Source organism: Choloepus didactylus, chromosome 7 (genome assembly GCF_015220235.1).
Source record: "Choloepus didactylus isolate mChoDid1 chromosome 7, mChoDid1.pri, whole genome shotgun sequence".
NCBI lineage: Eukaryota > Metazoa > Chordata > Mammalia > Pilosa > Megalonychidae > Choloepus > Choloepus didactylus.
In genome coordinates, this window is record NC_051313.1 from 4,231,503 (window position 1) to 4,247,739 (window position 16,237).

At 44.6% G+C, this 16,237-nt stretch overlaps 1 protein-coding gene across 1 annotated transcript in view; it reads right to left on the reverse strand.

Annotated features, from left to right (window-relative positions):
• The window catches only part of PHACTR2 (phosphatase and actin regulator 2), a 193,091-nt gene extending 177,287 nt beyond the window's left edge, over window positions 1-15,804 (reverse strand). Inside the window, exon 1 of the mRNA XM_037844364.1 lies at window positions 15,754-15,804. Within this exon, the coding sequence (XP_037700292.1) occupies window positions 15,754-15,766 (13 nt within the window). The 5' untranslated portion in view covers window positions 15,767-15,804. The remainder of the gene's footprint in view (window positions 1-15,753) is intronic.
• Window positions 15,805-16,237: the final 433 nt, after the last annotated feature.

The window sequence follows — 16,237 nt, forward strand, 5'->3', positions numbered from 1 at the left end:
TCCTTATAGAAAGCTGTACCTGGCACCAGCAAGCTGTACCGAGAGCCCGGGCTGCAGAGGCACGAGGCTGGGGGAGGGGGGATGGTAGCCACTGTCCAGAGGTTGAAATTCACTGATATTTACTGAAATCTACCAGCCTCTTCCTCCAGCTGTTCACTGGATGCTGCATTGTGTTCCACTATATTCCAGAGCTTCAAAATAGTTGATTCAGACAATTCCTGTCAGTTCAATAGTTGTTTTGGTGGAGGGACTGATTCCTGGAGCTTACTACTCTGCCATCTTTCCTCTCTGTATAATTTTATCACTCCTGATCCAAGAGAGATGATTGAATTCCATGCCTTTCGAATTCAGGTTTAAGTCCTCGCTCCCTTTCCTTCTTTCCTTCATCTGATGGTGTTTCTAATAAGCAAGAAAATGCCATAAAGCCAAGAAACAAAGAAGAAGAGGGAAAATCCTGGACATGGATGAAACAGATATTTAATTTAGAAATCATTAAATCCTGATTTTTATAGAAGTGAATAGTTTGTTAAGTCCCCAGAATGGCTTCCTACATTAGCAAACAGGAAATTGAGGAGTGTCTGGGGGAGGAAGATTAAGGTGAAAAACAAAAGCAAAAATGAGAAGGCAGGGATTTTTCAATGGTTACCAAATCTGAGTAATCTACCTGTGACTATGCAGCCTTGAAGGACCTGTGTTGCATAAGGACTGGGAAATGGTGCATTCTGTACTCCATCCTGAGAATTCACACCACATATTAGCACCGAAAAGGAATCATAAGGTTTTTCTTTCAGAATGTTAAGAAACCTGTTCAACCCTGTTAAACTCAGCAATTCCCAAAACTGCCAAACACTAAATTCTCTGTTGGGGGATAATGCAGATAACACCCTGAATAATGAATATGCAATGGCATACAATTTAGAAAATATTGGATTACTGATTTCCACTCTCTGCCATGAAATTGCATTCCCACTGGCTCTCTGTATCTTTTCCACTAGTTCTTTTTGACTCAAGCCATTGACCTGTATTCCTGTATTATCTTATGGACATGGATAGATCAGAATTCATTTATCTTTGGCAAGATGAAGGGTTGCAAAGGAGAAAACAGTGAGAACAAGTTTCAATGATCTAAACACACACACACGAGTTCCTAACTACAAAGATTTTGCCTCTTATACACGTGATCCAGCTCTGAGGGTTTATTCTTAGGAGGGCAGAGTTGCTCCACAGAATGGAAACTCAGAATAAAATTCAGTACCACTTCTAGAGTAGTTTTCTGTTTTAACAGGAACCTATTTTTTCCTTTTGGTATTTTTGTTTTAAAGCACTGGGATTTTTATATTATTGGCATTTGAAAACAGATGTTCCAAAGAGTAGACCACTTATCAAATCTTAATATTTTACTTTGAAAAGAGCTTTACATGAATCCAAGGTGTTCTTAGGAATCCTTATTTGATGACCCATAAAATACACTAATAGTACAATGAATTTTTCAATAAATGCAAAGGAGAATCCTGTCATTATTTGCTTTCTAGTTAATAAAATGTTCAATAATGCGGGACACTGATTACGTGCTTCGACTTGGCGGGCCTGGGCTGGGGGACCTGATCAGCCCCTGGGGAGGGTGGTGGGCACGGGCGACAGCGCCCTCCACAGCCCCCCGGGCCTGGGAAAGTGGAGCCGGAGGCAGGCCCCATTTCCTCACCCAAAATACCACCGTAGGGGAGGCTTGCCGGAGGGAACCGCCTTTTCCCCACCCCCTTATCTTGCCCCTGACACTCCCCATTGCCAGAGCAACTCCCCCACCGTCAGTGCGCATGCGCAGTTACCAAAACTACTCCCGCCCCTTGTCTATCAACCTCCGCGCCCTCTCTGAACCAATCCAAGCCTTTGACCTCTACAGCTACCCCGCCCCCTAAGCGCCCAATATAAGCTGGTGCTCTCCCCTAATAAAGCTCTCTTGGCTTCTTCACCCTCAAAGAACCGTGTCCCGCCTGTTCCTTCTCGCCGCCCTCCACACCTTGCACGCCTCCGCCGGGGACTGGGCCCAGTCCCCCGCCTCACCCTTGCCTCCGGGAAAGAGCCCCCGCCGCCGGTACCCTCCGAGCAACGCCGAGAGCCGAGGGTTCAGCAACCGGCCGCCCCCCCCCCCAGACAATTCAACTGCGACCGCACAATAAGAAATATTTTTACAATGTAAGGGGCATTTCAGAGAATAAGAATGAATTTCTGTTTTAATCAAAACAAAACATGCTCTAAATTTTCATTAAGTCTGTGAGAAGAGTTAGCAACATTACATTTCTCTAAATCAAGGCTTACAATCCTCCAACAAAAGAATCCATACACAGGTACAAAAATAAAGTATATTCATTATTATGTTTCTAAAGAGTATCATGGCTAACAAATTATAGAGAGTAAGATCAAGGTATCATAGAAAGTAGGGCACTGGAGGAAGCAAATTTAATTCTATCAAATATAGTTTGTTGGCAGTCAAATGATCTAGAAAGCACCCTCTTTCAAATCCAAGTAACTCACATGAAAACCCTGCTCTGTTAGAGTACCCTTCTCCTGAACTGCCATCTTGAGTACAAGAACTTGGCTATGGTATCTGCTGCTTTAGACAGATTCTCCAGTTCAAGTTCTGATCTGGTGTAAAATGAAATGTCTTTGTGCTTATGTTTTCTCAGGTAGCCACCTGGTCATCTCAGGGCTTAGGCCATGTTTCTTTGGGCCTATTCCTATTTCCATCTTTGTTGAAAAGATGAAGCATTTGAAAGTCTCCTTTCTGTATGCCATTCCAGACAATCTCCCACGTCTCTGTGTGGGGGCAGGGAAGCATTATCCTCTTTTGGATTTTCTGAGGTGAGCTAAACAAAGCTTATGTAAAAGTGAAGACTTTAAAACAAACACCACCACCATCACCACCACCACCCCTGTCATCACCTCCACCTCCACCATCACCACCACCACTACCACAACCACCTACACCACCTCCACCTCCACCACCACCACCACCTGTCACCATCACCACCTCCACCAGCACCACCAGCACCACCATCACCACAACCACCACCCTCACCACCATTACCACCATCACCACCACCCCTGTCACCATCACTACCCCCACCACCACCATCACCAACATTACCACCACCACCACAACCACCCATCACCATCACTACCTCCACCACCACCACCATCACCACCACCCCTGTCACCATCACCACTGCTGCCACCACCACCACTTCCATCACCTCCACCACCACCACCACCCCTGTCATCACCACCTCCACCATCACCACCACCATCACCACCATCACCACCACCACCCTTGTCACCACCATCACCATAGCCACCACCCTCACCACCTCCACCACCACCACCATCACCACCTCCACCACCACCACCACCATCACCACCACCACCACAACCACCCATAACCATCACCACCTCTATCACCACCACCACTACCTCCACCACCTCCACCACAATCACCATCACCACCCCCACCCTTGTCACCACCATCGCCACCACCAACACCACCCTCACAACCATTACCACCACCACCCTCACCACCACCCCTACCACTACCACCATCACCACTACCATCACCTCCACCACCACCACTACCAAAACCACCACCATCCCTATCACCATCACTGCCACCACCTCCACCACCACCATCACCACTACCCCATCACCACCACCACTACCACCATCACTACTACCACTATCACTAACAACAATAAACTTGTGTTATCTCAAGTCCCAGGGAATTCCTCTGTCTGTGTGTCTGCCTCTTAGTGGATTAAAAAGCCATCAATGAACAACTACTATAGCTACCCACCAACACAGAAATTATTTTAAACTCAACAATTCCAAAATGGAACTCTTTATCTTTCCCCTAAAACATCTCTTGTGTTCCATAGCCAGAGCAGATTCCCAGCTGGAAACCTCAGGAGTCTCATCTGGGCTGGGTCCCTCTGCCTCCATGTCTGCACACCATGTTCTCCCTGACCCGTATCCAGCACACCTCTCAGCCCTACCCCCTCTCGCCACCCACATCAGCTTCCAAATGATGCTGTCTTCAGACGGTCATCTGACTGGTCTCTTTTCCCTAACTGCCAACCTCTCCAAACCATCTTCTGCACAACCTACAACCTGCTAGAGCATGCATCTGTCTGTGAAGCAATCTTGCTCCATTCTTTAGATGGTTCTTTAAAAGTCAACATGCATTGAGTGATTACCATACACCAGCCATTGTCACAAAAGCTTTACCTGTGTCATCTCTTCACTCTTCCAAACCATCCTAGAGAAGGATGCAATCCAGTTACGAGGAAATTCATGCATACAGAGTTTAAATGGCTGGGGTGAGGCCCCCGGGATGCAGACCGCAGAGCCAGGCTCACCCCACACAGCCTGAGGCTCTTGACTGCCCAGTTACAAACGTCTCCTTAGTCTGACGCCCAAATCACCTTCAGCCTCCTTTGCAGGACTGTGAGTTTCTTGAGTCCAGTGATTGTACATCAAGGGTCAAAAGGCCTTGGGCCGGAGAGGCAGGGCAAGATGGCAGACTGGTGAGCTGTAAGTTTTAGTTACTCCTCCAGGAAAGTAGGTAAAAAGCCAGGAACTGCGTGGACTGGACACCACAGAGCAATCTGTCTCTGGGCATACTTCATACAACACTCATGAAAACGTGGAACTGCTGAGATCAGCGAAATCTGTAAGTTTTTGCGGCCAGGGGACCGGCGCCCCTCCCTGCCAGGCTCAGTCCCGGGGGAGGAGGGGCTGTCAGCTCCGGGAAGGAGAAGGGAGAACTGCAGTGGCTGCTCCTATCGAAAACTCATTCTACTGATTCAAACTCCAACCATAGATAGACTGAGACCAGACACCAGAGACTCTGAGAGCAGCCAGCCCAGCAGAGAGGAGACAGGCATAGGAAAAAAACAACACGAAAAACTCCAAAATAAAAGCAGAGGATTTTTGGAGTTCTGGTGAACACAGAAAGGGGAAGGGCGGAGCTCAGGGCTTGAGGCGCATATGCAAATCCTGAAGCAAAGCTGATCTCTCTGCCCTGTGCACCTTTCCTTAATGGCCCTGGTTGCTTTGTCTATTAGCATTTCAATAACCCATTAGATCTCTGAGGAGGGCCGTTTTTTTTGTTTGTTTGTTTGTTTTTTCCTTTTTTTTTTTTTTTTTTAAATCCTTTTTGCTTTTTCTAAAACAATTACTCTAAGAAGCTCAATACAGAAAGCTTCAAAGACTTTCAATTTGGGCACGTCAAGTCAAGAGCAGAACTAAGAGAGCTCTGAGACAAAAGGCAATAATCCAGTGGCTGAGAAAATTCACTAAACAACACAACTTCCCAAGAAAAGGGGGGTGTCCGCTCACAGCCAACATCCTGGTGGACAGGAAACACTCCTGCCCATCGCCAGCCCCATAGCCCAGAGCTGCCCCAGACAACCCAGTGTGACGGAAGTGCTTCAAATAACAGGCACACACCACAAAACTGGGCGTGGACATTAGCCTTCCCTGCAACCTCAGCTGAATGTCCCAGAGCTGGGAAGGTGGAGCAGTGTGAATTAACAAAGCCCCATTCAGCCATCATTTGAGCAGACTGGGAGCCTCCCTACACAGCCCAGCAGCCCAGAACTGCCCTGGGGGGACGGCACTCACCTGTGACATAGCACAGTCATCCCTCAACAGAGGACCCGGGGTGCACAGCCTGGAAGAGGGGCCCACTTGCAAGTCTCAGGAGCCATACGCCAATACCAAAGGCTTGTGGGTCAGTGGCAGAGACAAACTGTGGCAGGACTGAACTGAAGGATTAGACTATTGCAGCAGCTTTAAAACTCTAGGATCATCAGGGAGATTTGATTGTTAGGGCCACCCCCCCCTCCCCGACTGCCCAGAAACACGCCCCACATACAGGGCAGGCAACACCAACTACACACACAAGCTTGGTACACCAATTGGGCCCCACAAGACTCACTCCCCCACTCACCAAAAAGGCTAAGCAGGGGAGATCTGGCTTGTGGAGAACAGGTGGCTCGTGGACGCCACCTGCTGGTTAGTTAGAGAAAGTGTACTCCACGAAGCTGTAAATCTGATAAATTAGAGATAAGGACTTCAATAGGTCTACAAACCCTAAAAGAACCCTATCAAGTTCAGCAAATGCCACGAGGCCAAAAACAACAGAAAATTATAAAGCATATGAAAAAACCAGACAATATGGATAACCCAAGCCCAAGCACCCAAATCAAAAGACCAGAAGAGACACAGCACCTAGAGCAGCTACTCAAAGAACTAAAGATGAACAATGAGACCATAGTACGGGATATGAAGGAAATCAAGAAGACTCTAGAAGAGCATAAAGAAGACATTGCAAGACTAAATAAAAAAATGGATGATCTTATGGAAATTAAAGAAACTGTTGACCAAATTAAAAAGATTCTGGACACTCATAGTACAAGACTAGAGGAAGTTGAACAACGAATCAGTGACCTGGAAGATGACAGAATGGAAAATGAAAGCATAAAAGAAAGAATGGGGAAAAAAATTGAAAAACTCGAAATGGACCTCAGGGATATGATAGATAATATGAAACGTCCGAATATAAGACTCATTGGTGTCCCAGAAGGGGAAGAAAAGGGTAAAGGTCTAGGAAGAGTATTCAAAGAAATTGTTGGGGAAAACTTCCCAAATCTTCTAAACAACATAAATACACAAATCATAAATGCTCAGCGAACTCCAAATAGAATAAATCCAAAAAAACCCACTCCGAGACATATACTGATCACACTGTCAAACATAGAAGAGAAGGAGCAAGTTCTGAAAGCAGCAAGAGAAAAGCAATTCACCACATACAAAGGAAACAGCATAAGACTAAGTAGTGACTACTCAGCAGCCACCATGGAGGCAAGAAGGCAGTGGCACGATATATTTAAAATTCTGAGTGAGAGGAATTTCCAGCCAAGAATACTTTATCCAGCAAAGCTCTCCTTCAAATTTGAGGGAGAGCTTAAATTTTTCACAGACAAACAAATGCTGAGAGAATTTGCTAACAAGAGACCTGCCCTACTGGAGATACTAAAGGGAGCCCTACAGACAGAGAAACAAAGACAGGACAGAGAGACTTGGAGAAAGGTTCAGTACTAAAGAGATTCGGTATGGGTACAATAAAGGATATTAATAGAGAGAGGGAAAAATATGGCAAACATAATCCAAAGGATAAGATGGCCGATTCAAGAAATGCCTTCACGGTTTTAATGTTGAATGTAAATGGATTAAACTCCCCAATTAAAAGATATAGATTCGCAGAATGGATCAAAAAAAATGAACCATCAATATGTTGCATACAAGAGACTCATCTTAGACACAGGGACACAAAGAAACTGAAAGTGAAAGGATGGAAAAAAATATTTCATGCAAGCTACAGCCAAAAGAAAGCAGGTGTAGCAATATTAATCTCAGATAAAATAGACTTCAAATGCAGGGATGTTTTGAGAGACAAAGAAGGCCACTACATACTAATAAAAGGGGCAATTCAGCAAGAAGAAATAACAATCATAAATGTCTATGCACCCAATCAAGGTGCCACAAAATACATGAGAGAAACACTGGCAAAACTAAAGGAAGCAATTGATGTTTCCACAATAATTGTGGGAGACTTCAACACATCACTCTCTCCTATAGATAGATCAACCAGACAGAAGACCAATAAGGAAATTGAAAACCTAAACAATCTGATAAATGAATTAGATTTAACAGACATATACAGGACATTACATCCCAAATCACCAGGATACACATACTTTTCTAGTGCTCACGGAACTTTCTCCAGAATAGATCATATGCTGGGACATAAAACAAGCCTCAATAAATTTAAAAAGATTGAAATTATTCAAAGCACATTCTCTGACCACAATGGAATACAATTACAAGTCAATAACCATCAGAGACTTAGAAAATTCACAAATACCTGGAGGTTAAACAACACACTCCTAAACAATCAGTGGGTTAAAGAAGAAATAGCAAGAGAAATTGCTAAATATATAGAGATGAATGAAAATGAGAACACAACATACCAAAACCTATGGGATGCAGCAAAAGCAGTGCTAAGGGGGAAATTTATAGCACTAAACGCATATATTAAAAAGGAAGAAAGAGCCAAAATCAAAGAACTAATGGATCAACTGAAGAAGCTAGAAAATGAACAGCAAACCAATCCTAAACCAAGTACAAGAAAAGAAATAACAAGGATTAAAGCAGAAATAAATGACATAGAGAACAAAAAAACAATAGAGAGGATAAATATCACCAAAAGTTGGTTCTTTGAGAAGATCAACAAGATTGACAAGCCCCTAGCTAGACTGACAAAATCAAAAAGAGAGAAGACCCATATAAACAAAATAATGAATGAAAAAGGTGACATAACTGCAGATCCTGAAGAAATTAAAAAAATTATAAGAGGATATTATGAACAACTGTATGGCAACAAACTGGATAATGTAGAAGAAATGGACAATTTCCTGGAAACATATGAACAACCTAGACTGACCAGAGAAGAAATAGAAGACCTCAACCAACCCATCACAAGCAAAGAGATCCAATCAGTCATCAAAAATCTTCCCACAAATAAATGCCCAGGGCCAGATGGCTTCACAGGGGAATTCTACCAAACTTTCCAGAAAGAACTGACACCAATCTTACTCAAACTCTTTCAAAACATTGAAAAAAATGGAACACTACCTAACTCATTTTATGAAGCTAACATCAATCTAATACCAAAACCAGGCAAAGATGCTACAAAAAAGGAAAACTACCGGCCAATCTCCCTAATGAATATAGATGCAAAAATCCTCAACAAAATACTTGCAATTCGAATCCAAAGACACATTAAAAAAATCATACACCATGACCAAGTGGGGTTCATTCCAGGCATGCAAGGATGGTTCAACATAAGAAAAACAATCAATGTATTACAACACATTAAAAACTCGAAAGGGAAAAATCAATTGATCATCTCAATAGATGCTGAAAAAGCATTTGACAAAATCCAACATCCCTTTTTGATAAAAACACTTCAAAAGGTAGGAATTGAAGGAAACTTCCTCAACATGATAAAGAGCATATATGAAAAACCCACAGCCAGCATAGTACTCAATGGTGAGAGACTGAAAGCCTTCCCTCTAAGATCAGGAACAAGACAAGGATGCCCGCTGTCACCACTGTTATTCAACATTGTGCTGGAAGTGCTAGCCAGGGCAATCCGGCAAGACAAAGAAATAAAAGGCATCCAAATTGGAAAAGAAGAAGTAAAACTGTCACTGTTTGCAGATGATATGATCTTATATCTAGAAAACCCTGAGAAATCAACGATACAGCTACTAGAGCTAATAAACAAATTTAGCAAAGTAGCGGGATACAAGATTAATGCACATAAGTCAGTAATGTTTCTATATGCTAGAAATGAACAAACTGAAGAGACACTCAAGAAAAAGATACCATTTTCAATAGCAACTAAAAAAATCAAGTACCTAGGAATAAACTTAACCAAAGATGTAAAAGACCTATACAAAGAAAACTACATAACTCTACTAAAAGAAATAGAAGGGGACCTTAAAAGATGGAAAAATATTCCATGTTCATGGATAGGAAGGCTAAATGTCATTAAGATGTCAATTCTACCCAAACTCATCTACAGATTCAATGCAATCCCAATCAAAATTCCAACAACCTACTTTGCAGACTTGGAAAAGCTAGTTATCAAATTTATTTGGAAAGGGAAGATGCCTCGAATTGCTAAAGACACTCTAAAAAAGAAAAACGAAGTGGGAGGACTTACACTCCCTGACTTTGAAGCTTATTATAAAGCCACAGTTGCCAAAACAGCATGGTACTGGCACAAAGATAGACATATAGATCAATGGAATCGAATTGAGAATTCAGAGATAGACCCTCAGATCTATGGCCGACTGATCTTTGATAAGGCCCCCAAAGTCACCGAACTGAGCCATAATGGTCTTTTCAACAAATGGGGCTGGGAGAGTTGGATATCCATATCCAAAAGAATGAAAGAGGACCCCTACCTCACACCCTACACAAAAATTAACTCAAAATGGACCAAAGATCTCAATATAAAAGAAAGTACCATTAAACTCCTAGAAGATAATGTAGGAAAACATCTTCAAGACCTTGTATTAGGAGGCCACTGCCTAGACTTTACACCCAAAGCACAAGCAACAAAAGAGAAAATAGATAAATGGGAACTCCTCAAGCTTAGAAGTTTCTGCACCTCAAAGGAATTTCTCAAAAAGGTAAAGAGGCAGCCAACTCAATGGGAAAAAATTGTTGGAAACCATGTATCTGACAAAAGACTGATATCTTGCATATATAAAAAAATCCTACAACTCAATGACAATAGTACAGACAGCCCAATTATAAAATGGGCAAAAGATATGAAAAGACAGTTCTCTGAAGAGGAAATACAAATGGCCAAGAAACACATGAAAAAATGTTCAGCTTCACTAGCTGTTAGAGATGTGCAAATTAAGACCACAATGAGATACCATCTAACACCGGTTAGAATGGCTGCCATTAAACAAACAGGAAACTACAAATGCTGGAGGGGATGTGGAGAAATTGGAACTCTTATTCATTGTTGGTGGGACTGTATAATGGTTCAGCCACTCTGGAAGTCAGTCTGGCAGTTCCTTAGAAAACTAGATATAGAGCTACCATTCGATCCAGCGATTGCACTTCTCGGTATATACCCGGAAGATCGGAAAGCAGTGACACGAACAGATATCTGCACGCCAATGTTCATAGCAGCATTATTCACAATTGCCAAGAGATGGAAACAACCCAAATGTCCTTCAACAGACGAGTGGATAAATAAAATGTGGTATATACACACGATGGAATACTACGCGGCAGTAAGAAGGAACGATCTGGTGAAACATATGACAACATGGATGAACCTTGAAGACATAATGCTGAGCGAAATAAGCCAGGCACAAAAAGAGAAATATTATATGCTACCACTAATGTGAACTTTGAAAAATGTAAAACAAATGGTTTATAATGTAGAATGTAGGGGAACTAGCAGTAGAGAGCAATTAAGGAAGGGGGAACAATAATCCAAGAAGAACAGATAAGCTATTTAACGTTCTGGGGATGCCCAGAAATGACTATGGTCTGTTAATTTCGGATGGATGTAGTAGGAACAAGTTCACTGAAATGTTGCTATATTATGTAACTTTCTTGGGGTAAAGTAGGAACATGTTGGAAGTTAAGCAGTTATCTTAGGTTAGTTGTCTTTTTCTTACTCCCTTGTTATGGTCTCTTTGAAACGTTCTTTTATTGTATGTTTGTTTTCTTTTTAACTTTTTTTTTCATACAGTTGATTTAAAAAAGAAGGGAACGTTAAAAAAAAAAAAAAAGAAAAAGAAAAAAGACAAACAAGGAAAAAAAAAAAAAAGATGTAGTGCCCCCTTGAGGAGCCTGTGGAGAATGCAGGGGTATTCGCCTACCCCACCTCCATGGTTGCTAACATGACCACAGACATAGGGGACTGGTGGTTTGATGGGTTGAGCCCTCTACCATAAGTTTTACCCTTGGGAAGACGGTTGCTGCAAAGGAGAGGCTAGGCCTCCCTGTATTTGTGCCTAAGAGTCTCCTCCTGAATGCCTCTTTGTTGCTCAGATGTGGCCCTCTCTCTCTGGCTAAGCCAACTTGAAAGGTGAAATCACTGCCCTCCCCCCTACGTGGGATCAGACACCCAGGGAAGTGAATCTCCCTGGCAACGTGGAATATGACTCCCGGGGAGGAATGTAGACCCGGCATCGTGGGATGGAGAACATCTTCTTGACCAAAAGGGGGATGTGAAAGGAACTGAAATAAGCTTCAGTGGCAGAGAGATTCCAAAATGAGCCGAGAGATCACTCTGGTGGGCACTCTTACGCACACTTTAGACAACCTTTTTTAGGTTCTAAAGAATTGGGGTAGCTGGTGGTGGATACCTGGAACTATTAAACTACAACCCAGAACCCATGAATCTCGAAGACAGTTGTATAAAAATGTAGCTTATGAGGGGTGACAGTGGGATTGGGAATGCCATAAGGACCAAACTCCACTTTGTCTAGTTTATGGATGGATGTGTAGAAAAGTAGGGGAAGGAAACAAACAGACAAAGGTACCCAGTGTTCTTTTTTACTTCAATTGCTCTTTTTCACTCTAATTATTATTCTTGTTATTTTTGTGTGTGTGCTAATGAAGGTGTCAGGGATTGATTTAGGTGATGAATGTACAACTATGTAATGGTACTGTGAACAATCGAAAGTACAATTTGTTTTGTATGACTGCGTGGTATGTGAATATATCTCAATAAAATGATGATTAAAAAAAAAAAAAAAAAAAAAGGCCTTGGGCCACCGGCAGAGGATGCAAGGCGAGGGTTGGGAGTTTTGGCACCCTCCCTGGGGGCGCCTTGTATCACCCACACTTGGTAACTGAAGTATCTTGGGCTCAAGCAAGGAAATATCATCCCAAGAGATGCTGCAGAGCTTCTGATCAGGCTCTGCCAGGGAAGAACACGTGTGATGACTGAACGCCTTGCGCCCCAGACACAATCACACTCCGCTCATCTACCCTGGTCACGATCTCTCCTCCCAGCTCACTGGTGAGCGCTGCTGGAGGGAGGCTGGGCAGGACCCGCCAGGACGCACAAATCCCGGGCTCGATTCCGCGAGCTGCCGTCGGTTGACAAGGGCCCATCCAACTGGCTGTTATATGAGGACACAGCCATATGAAGAAAGAAAAAGAAAAGGTTAAATCGTGCTCAAATGCCCCCCACATTCTCTGCACACACTGTTTGATAAATATTTCATTGTTATTACAGGAAAAGCTTTTAAAGGAATACAGAAGCCAGCAGTTACGGGGAAGGAAAGTCTCCTTGGAGATGGTGGGCGCATCAGCTCTTTGCTGCTCAGGAGAGGACGGACAGACTCACAAGGACGCGACCGCGGAGACACGCGCGCACGCCCGGTCAGCGCCCACCGCTCGCGGATCCTCACCCGCCAACAGCGGGCACCGCGCGCGGGCTGGACGCTGCGCTCGTGGGGGGCGGAGGTGGCGGGCGCCACCCGGGCCAGACACACACTGTGTCTCCCACCCCACGCGGGACTCGCGCTCACATCGCCTCTGCCACAGATTTTCAACGTACTTATCACGTTTCAATCAAAACATAAGTCGCAGTGATCCAGGTTAATTGTGTCTCTTGGTAGAATGTTGAAGATATTTTGGATCTTTTTTCCTTTTTTGCCACTTCCCAGTCCGCCCTTAAATGCCTCGTAGTTAATATAGTTTATCAAAGAGTGTGTGTGTGCAATGGATGCTTAGATTTCCTCGTTATGAGGCAGGATGCTTGCAATATTAAAAAAACAAAAACAAAAACAAAAAACCTTTTAGAAAAAAGAGTGTAATAGCCAGCAAGTGACCACTGAGAGCCAATTCCCCAGTACACGAAGGGTGTTATTTCCGAAAGACTCAAATAGCAATTTAAAAACCCATTATTCAGTTCAGAGGTATAGTTATCTATATACGGATTTCACCTAACATTTGAAAAAGTATAGAAATTGCTGCTTTAAAAGCCCCTCTCCACATTGTGTAAAATCTTCTCAGTAGCAGAGGTATATTAATAATGGCATTTAATAATATAAACGTAACTGCGAACTTTGAAAGCACATGTCTCCTTAAGCCTCAGCCCAAAAAGAAATCATAATTCTTAGCATTTTTTAATCCTACAGAGAAGGCTGTGGCAGTGCTTTCTTTCTTTTTCTTAAATGGCCTTTAAATAAATAAATGAGTCACTCAAGAAAGGCATTTACTTGAATTAACATGATAATTCTGCCAGGACATCAGTATAATTAATTGTGGGTGGCAGTTTAAAATGAGGCTAAATTAAGGATTCTAGTTTATTTATTTATTTTTACCCTCTTTCCTGCTGGGATTAGAAGCGCTGTAGGTTGATCTTGAAATCGTGCCTTGTCCTAGAATATCATACCTGCCACTTTCATGACAAGCCCCGGCACACTATTTTTATGGGAAGAATATCGATCCAGTCTCCTTCCTACTTCTGTGCACACTCACACATGCACACCTCACACACGCACACCTCACACACACACCTCATACACTCAACCCCCACACACATATACACTCACAACTCACACACACTCATGCACACACAACTCATTATACTCATGCACACACAACTCACTCATACACTCACAATTCACATTCATACACGCTGACAACTCACACTCACAACTCACCCACACACATACACACAACACACAGTCACACACATTCATACACTCATAACTCACAACCACAACTCACACTCACAACATGCACACTCACAACTCACACTCATGCACTCAATTCACACTTACACACCCAACACACACATTCATACACACACCTCACACACTCAACACTTGCAACTCACACTCACACTTACACACATACACAACAGGCTCATGAACTCACAATTTACACACACAACATCCACTCACAACTCACACACATGCACACACGCACCTCAATACTCATACACAACTCACAGACATTCATCCACACTCACAGCTTGTACAGACAACTCACACACATTCATACACATGCACACACACACTCATACACACTGACATACACTCACACACACACACTCACACAAACCTCCCTCCAACACTGTTTTGTGTCTTTCTTGGTCCTAAAGTTTTCATCCCTTATGTTATACTAAGCCGACTGATTTCAATGCTTTCAATGTCAAAGATAAAATTATTTTAGCCCCAGAGTTTCATTCCTACTTAATGAAAGAGTTGAAAATGCTTGCTTTCAAAATCTGTGCTCATTTCTGCTACCTGTGCTCAGGATGGAAATGGCCAAATTGCATTAATAAATATGTTTTCCTAAGAACAGGAGGTCTTACTGAAACGCTGTGTCCTCCCGGAATTGCTGACTGTCTCACGGCAGCAGGGCAGCCCTGCGAGCTGGCGCCGCTCCGGAGCCCGAGAGCCCAGGGCACATCGGGGAGGACTCTGCAGCTAGTGCGGATGACCCCGAGATGCGGGGCGATGCCCGAGTGCGTCTCCTCCAAAAGTTCAATATGACAGCGCGATAAAAGGAGAAAGTTCCACGCAAGAAGTAACCTTATGCCAATCACTTACTTAACCTTGAAATACTTAAACAGTCACTTTTGTCTAGCTGCCAGGTAAAGAAACAGAAACCCAATACATTTTTAAAGCTTCTGACGGAGGACTAAGCTCTGTCCTCTGAAATTAAAACATCAGAGGCTACGGGAGCACTTCCTGCACAGCGCCCTGACCCCAGACAAAAGCTCCACACGCAGATTCCCAGGCCGTTGCGCTCTATGGTGACATCTTAAAGCATTTCTCCGGCGCACCGACAGCGACTCCATCTACCTCTGCCCGCGGCCGGCAGCAGTTTTCCCTTGAGCACTCTACACCTGCACCCACCGTGCAGCGCACCCGAGGCTCAAACCCCCTCCCTGCAGCCCCAGTGCCGGCGCCCGAGGTCTGCGGGGTGGACCGGGGACTGCGGCCGGACTCCGGGGCCAGCCGTGCCGGGGGCGGCGCCTGCCAGGTCTCCCCGCGGAGCGTGCAGGGCAGGAGCCCCGGGCACAGGCCCTCTGCAGCCCGCGCTGCGCTGACAGCCCCAGCCCGCGGGACTTACCGGCGTCGTCCATGTCTCCGCGGGGCGCAGCGTCTGCAGCAGGCGGCGGCTGCCCTCCTGCTGCTGCTGCTGCCGCTGCTCCTCCTCCTCCCCCTCCTCCCCTTCCTCCTCCTCCCCCTCCTCCTCCTCCACCGAAGCTCCCTGCCGTGCTGCCGCCTCGCAGCCCTGGCTGGCACGGGGCGCACACTCACGCACTGTCTGCGGGAGACACCGCCAGGAAATGCATGTCTCCAAGGATGACAAACGGCCATTAGCTCCACGACGGGCTGATGAAGACAGACTGAGCCTTCCCAGTGGCTACCCAAGCCGCGGAGCTTCTCACCTCCGCTCTCAGCAGAAGGCGGGAAAAAATCACTGCAGCTGCCCGAGTGCCGCCCATGGCAGAAAAGGGAGCCCAGGCTGGCGCGGCTCAGCTCCCCCGAGGGAGACCCAGCACACGCCGGCAGGAGGGGGCCCGTGGTCTCGCCTGGGGGGCGTCTAGGTG